General features: G+C 40.5%; 1 protein-coding gene across 1 annotated transcript in view; it reads right to left on the reverse strand.

The window, feature by feature from the left end:
- rims2b (regulating synaptic membrane exocytosis 2b) overlaps positions 1 to 5,940 on the reverse strand; it is a 46,309-nt gene that overhangs the window by 4,742 nt on the left and 35,627 nt on the right. The window contains exons 22-26 of the mRNA XM_020621535.1: positions 4,834 to 5,018; positions 3,966 to 4,101; positions 3,686 to 3,798; positions 2,615 to 2,716; positions 1,936 to 2,075 (exon numbers count right to left, since the gene is read on the reverse strand). Of these exons, the coding sequence (XP_020477191.1) occupies positions 1,936 to 2,075; positions 2,615 to 2,716; positions 3,686 to 3,798; positions 3,966 to 4,101; positions 4,834 to 5,018 (676 nt within the window). The remainder of the gene's footprint in view (positions 1 to 1,935; positions 2,076 to 2,614; positions 2,717 to 3,685; positions 3,799 to 3,965; positions 4,102 to 4,833; positions 5,019 to 5,940) is intronic.

Consider the following 5,940-nt stretch of genomic DNA (forward strand, 5'->3'; position numbering starts at 1 on the left):
TCTTCCACTACTCTTCCCCATAGCTTCATTGTGTGGCTCATCAACTTTATACCTCTGTAGTTGCTACAACTCTGCACATCACCAGGACTGTTTGACAAAGGCGGCTGTTCCTTGCCATAAGAAAAATGCATGATCAATTCAGATTTAGCCAAATTCAGGCAACTGAGGTAGCTGCCGTTCAGCCTACTACCCTGTTAAAATAGATATAACTCAAGAATACTGTGAAGTGCACCAAAGTGAAGGATGAAATGTGGTTGTTTGTTAGTTGCCGTGGCAACTGTGCGTCTTAGATTTTGTCTAATTAGACGTTGACAGCATGTGTGTCAACAGCTCCTTCATTTGTCAGGTACGCTAAATGCACACTAGAGAGATATACAATACATTACCTGTAAAACTGATATGTGAATTGCTTGAATTGCTTGCCGTCTACTTTGTCACACGTTGCTTCCACCTAGATCAATAGCTGTCAACTTTTATTTCATGTATAGGTGTTACTTTCACTTTGACATAACATTTTTGATCATAAATTATGCTTTTATAACATTAAAGGGTTTTACTGGGGTTTCCTGGGGGAATAGGACTAACACCCCAGGCCAGGGCTATTACATCAACCCTATTTTATTAGGGTTTTCAAATAGGACTGGCTACCAAAGACAGTTTGATGCTCTCAAAATATTTCACAGATATAAGGTTCAATGTTTCTCTCTAAATCAAATAATTCTGCTTAGGAAAAGCAGGTATTTCACCTCATTCGTAATGTAACTTTCTAAATATTGATTAGTGTAAAAATCAAGGCTACCATTGCCTCTGGTGTGTTTATGTACTACGGACCACTGATTCGCCACATGACCATCAGGCTTAAACAGTACCTGAAAAGGAAGACCGTGATATGGCATTGCTGACAAAATGCCGCGGGGACCTCTGCTACTCCTACTCTTCAGGCAATGGACTTGCCACATAACTATCACTGGAGGACAGTGTAAAAATCTGCATGGGTCTTTTGTAACTCGCTCCTGTCTGGACAAAAAGGTTGCTGATTCGCCACTGCACATGACCACAGAAGAGCAGCCGGAGACCTGCAAGCAAACTGCATGTGGAATGCTACAGCCTGCGCAAAAAGACCTGCGCTGGAGCTGCGCTACATTTTGGATTCAGTTTCAGTATTTGTGGAGGTTGGTGAGCTGTTCACTTATAACGCAAGAAAGGTCAAGGAGAGACTATGATGAAGCCATACTGCTGAGGGTTTTTGTTGGACCCTCACAACATATCGGATTTAAAAAGAATGTAACAGTAAGCCTTTTGTTGAAAACCCTGCATCCTGCATGGCTGTTTTAAAAAAGGGGATTTCTAAATTATTTGATTTGTTTAATATTTCATTGCAGCAATTCTGAAAGGATAACTGGTTTTAATTCTTACATCTATCAAAACTATTGGGCTAAACGTCCTTAAAATTAAACTATGTTGGGGTGAAACAAACACTTATCCTAAGCTTAAAAGAACTATTTAGTTTACAATATTTATTTATTTACTGAATTTCTGCAAAGAGAATTAATTCAGTTTTAAGGCTTACATCTGTCAAATACTGTGAGAGCAATAAACTAACTGTGTGCTGGTGGTCATTTGTATTGAGAAACCCAAATAATAACCCTAACCTGGGGGTGACGGTCAGTCCTACTCCCCCAGGACACCCTAACAAAACACTTTGATGTTATAAAACCATGAATTATGAGCAAAAACGTTTTATCAAAGTGAAAGTAACACCTACATGTGAAATATGTAACTACGCACCATAAAAATTGACGGCCTCTGATCTAGAAGGAAGCATGAAAAGTAGGCAGAGCCGTAAATCTTGACTTTGGACCTCAGTTTGACAGACACTATTACTCTCTCACATCTGTATACAAGTATACAAACAGTGAGTACTGTGAGTATTACCTGTAGTACTTTCCCCTCAGGGTTCTCTTCAAACTGCAGCTGTTGTTGATAGAGAGGGTCGATTGTTTTTCTCGCTAGACGAGTTCTTCTCTTCAGCACACACTTCCCGCTGTCCATCAGATACACCTTCACATATGGAGCTACAGACACACAGAAACAGTTTTACCTGTAGTGTGAACAGGTGAACCCAGAATCAGTTCCTATGAAACTTGAGTTGAATACTACAAATATTGGTACCATGTGACATAATAATGAAGTATTTCAGGAGACAGCACTGCTGCTTTGCATTTACAGTATGTTGCTATGTAATCATTTCATAGGTGATTTATGAAAATGACATTGTCACAGATATTAACGTCTTTGTCAAATCTGTAACTGATCAGGACTTCTAACATTACTGGAGCATGCATGTCATACCTTCATATGATCAAATATGTTAGGCTGTGTTACAGTAATGTATTACCTGTCTCCACAGTTATAAATCCCTCATGAAAAGTTTTAATTAAAGACATTAATTCAACATGTAGAAATGGTCTTATCCGTTTACATTTATGGACTATTAGAAACCTTTTGTTATTTATTTATAAACTTTTAAATAGGAAGATTAACTAAAGCACAATATACAGTGTAGTACTGGTACACTTTGGTAATGTGTAGTAGTACTGTGTAATGTTTTCACCTGGAGTGTTCTTGTGGCCTTGTTTACCCACAAGCCCTCGAGCTCGGATCACCTCCACATCCAGACGCTCCTTCCTGTACACCATCCCGATCTGGATGTCACCTGGTCAACAAACAGCCAATCAGTCACTCATGCCAGATGATGTCACTGATAACAGGTGTTTAATTAAATAATGACATAAATAAATAAATAAAAACGCCGTGTCCATAGGTGCTGCCTATGGACGTTTTTTGGACTTTTTATTCAAATAGCACCTCATTTTGCGATGGGCAATTCAATATGCTAAGTGCCAATTCAGTCCTCAATTTAGTAGTATTTTGATTTAAAATTGAAATGAAAGCTAAATCAATTGTTTTTCATTTTGCCATGATGTTTTGGTCCGTTTATCCAAATGTGAGGGCGAAACAGTGCCCCAGTCTATTACACTTACATTAACTTGTTACCATGCTCTTTTGGTGTCAGAATTCAAACGGAAATGCGATCTGTCAGTCCTCTCATCAAGGTGCCATCTGGTTTGACATGTAACTCTGTGTCAGTGTGGTACCAGCCTGCGGCAGGGAGCCCTTGGTCCTAGGCTTTTTTAAACCCCTCATCAGAAAACTAAGCGAGAGACTCCATTTTTAAATTTTCAAATTATGAAATTACAAATAATGTGCGAATGCTGCTGAATGTAAGGATAGTCCCTTGGTGCATGATTTCAGCCAATCATGTGTCTCAATGAGCCACCTTGATTCTAGGTGAACCTCAACCCAGAGGTGAATGTAGGAGCTCTCTTAGGGGCTAAGATAATTTTATCTTTACAAGGATCTAATCTCAACTTTAAGGGGAAAATTTTAGAAACCATAGCAATTCTAACAATTAGAATCTCACCATCAGGGGCTTTTGAGCTTCGGACGCTTTGCAAGTAAAGGCCCAGATGTATAAATAATAAGCTGTGTATAAACAGTTTATAAATGTAAAGACAAATGTATAAAGAACAACACAAATATAAAGACTGAAGTATAAATATTGAGACTAACTTATTGATATAATTATATATTAATTTAAAACAATATTTTGATTGGTCATTACCCATTGGGGGCGTTGCCAGAGTCTGGCGTCCAGCCAGCTGGGCGGGGCCTAATCCTTCCAGGAAGCCAGTGAATTGTTTGTCTGATGCCAACTTCACTCCCGGAAATATCAGACTTTTGAGATGGAGGCAAAAAAAAAAAAAACGTACAAAACTTTTACAGACACAGAATACATAAACAAACACATTGCAGTAAACAAATTCACAAATAAATACGTTAGATAAAAAAGGAGAACTAGAGCAGTGAAATAATGCTCTCTTTAAAAGAAAAGAGGTTCATACGCTCCAAGTTTGGGGTCCTCTGCATCCGGGTCACAACTTGGTTGTCGGGTGAAACGGGATTTGAACTCGATGGCCAAACCAGTTTCTATGCTTCTCTGGACAGGTAGTCTCGCCACCTTCTTCTTCTTCTCTTCCTCTGGATGGACAGAGGGGACAGAAAAAGAAAACAAGATGTGAAACGAGGCAACAAACACTGAATATTGACGGGTAGAGCAGTTGTCTCCCAACCGGAAGGTTGAAGGTTCGAATCTTGGTGCCTGCGGTCCACAAGTCAAAGTGTCCTTGTGCAAGACACTGAACCCCCTGTTGCCCGTGAAATGCACATAGCGGCCTGGGGCCCTCAGCTCCAAACATAATTTCATTGTATGTGTCACAATGTTACAATGACAATAAATAAAGCTTCTTCTTCTTCTTCTTAATATCTGCACTAAGTCAAACTCGATTCATCGGCCAATCAGAGCACAGTTGAGTATTCCACCTGATCTCAAACTGGTCCGGTGTACTGGTTAAACCGGTTCTCTCCATCCTATGGGTTTCAGTTGGGTCCAGGGCCTGCAGTTACCCTGACAATTACAGTTATGCTTTATTTATCCAGTGCGTCAGAGTTGTAGTTCTGAGCGAGGCATCTAACTGAACTCCTCTCTCTGAACACTCAGCTGCAACTGTTGAGGAAAAGCTCTGTGACCATGGAATGAAAACATTTGGAACATGTTTGAAATAATATTTAAAAAAAAAAGTCTGGACTCCATCAGAACTGTAACCTGGAGAAGTTTTAGTTGGTTTGTGGTAGACCTGATAAGATAGAATACTGATATCATCCATCTTTATCAACCATCTGCGGAGTTTTCCTTGTTAAACTGGGACTGACCTTCAGGGTTCAGCTGGGAGGCACTCTGACTCTTCTTTCCCAGTCCAACCATTCCCATCATCTTCGCTCCAAAACTCAAGCGCCGCCTCTTGTCATCATCGTCATCATCATTTCTCCCCAGAGAACAGATTTCACCTCCGACACTTGACGACTTTGTAAGAGGCGCTCCACACGTCGCCCCTGTTCTGCAGAATGAGAAAGGAAAAACCATGCGTGGGGGAGGGGCATATGCAGTAATACCTGCCAATCACTTGGGGAGACATGGCATTGAGGGAGTAGGTCACAGCAACATACTACTACTGTTACTATGACAAGTGGCCTAAATCCATTCAGAGCGCCTGATTGGTTGGTCTCTTACTGTGAGGCCTCAGGCTCCTCCTCCTCTCCCTCCTCCACTGATTTGCTTTCATGCAAGATGGCTCCACCCTCTGCAACAGCTTCCTGTGTTCCATTCAATGGCGCTCCCAACTCCATTGATTGGCCCTCTAGAGCCTCTGCTCGACTGTCTCAGCCAACGAAATGAGAGAAGCAGAATGCAGACAGGAACATGCAGTGAAAGACAACAGAAGAGTAACATGCTGACTTAATAAGACATGCTGACATAAATAGCATGGTGAGGTAACATGCATGCTAAGTTCAACAAAAATATAAATATAAAAACATGTTTAGATGGACACACCAGAAAGTGTAAAAACAAAAGAAGGTAAAAAGGTGTGATTGACATCCGTTTAGCAGGGGTGTCGGTTTGGTCTCAAGATTGGTAGTGACAGAGCTAAGTAAACCCGAGTGTCGTCTGCATAACTATGATAGGCAGTGTTGTCATATATGACCTAACCGAGAGGGAGCATGTACAGGCTGAACAGCAGTTGTACAAGAATCGAACCCTGGGGTACACCGCATGTCATGGTGATCCACTAAGATTTTTTTTTGGATCACCAATGGAAACCACCCTGAATCTGCATCGACAAGAATGTCATTTAACACCTTTGTCAGTGCAGTCTTAATGCTGTTGTGTTGTCTAAAGCCAGACTGAAATCTGTCCAAAAGGCAGTTTATATTTAATATTTATATTTATATCTTTATATTGAAATTATTTAAAGATATAGT

The sequence above is a fragment of the Monopterus albus genome, unplaced genomic scaffold, assembly GCF_001952655.1.
Source record: "Monopterus albus unplaced genomic scaffold, M_albus_1.0 scaffold260.1, whole genome shotgun sequence".
Classification (NCBI taxonomy): domain Eukaryota; kingdom Metazoa; phylum Chordata; class Actinopteri; order Synbranchiformes; family Synbranchidae; genus Monopterus; species Monopterus albus.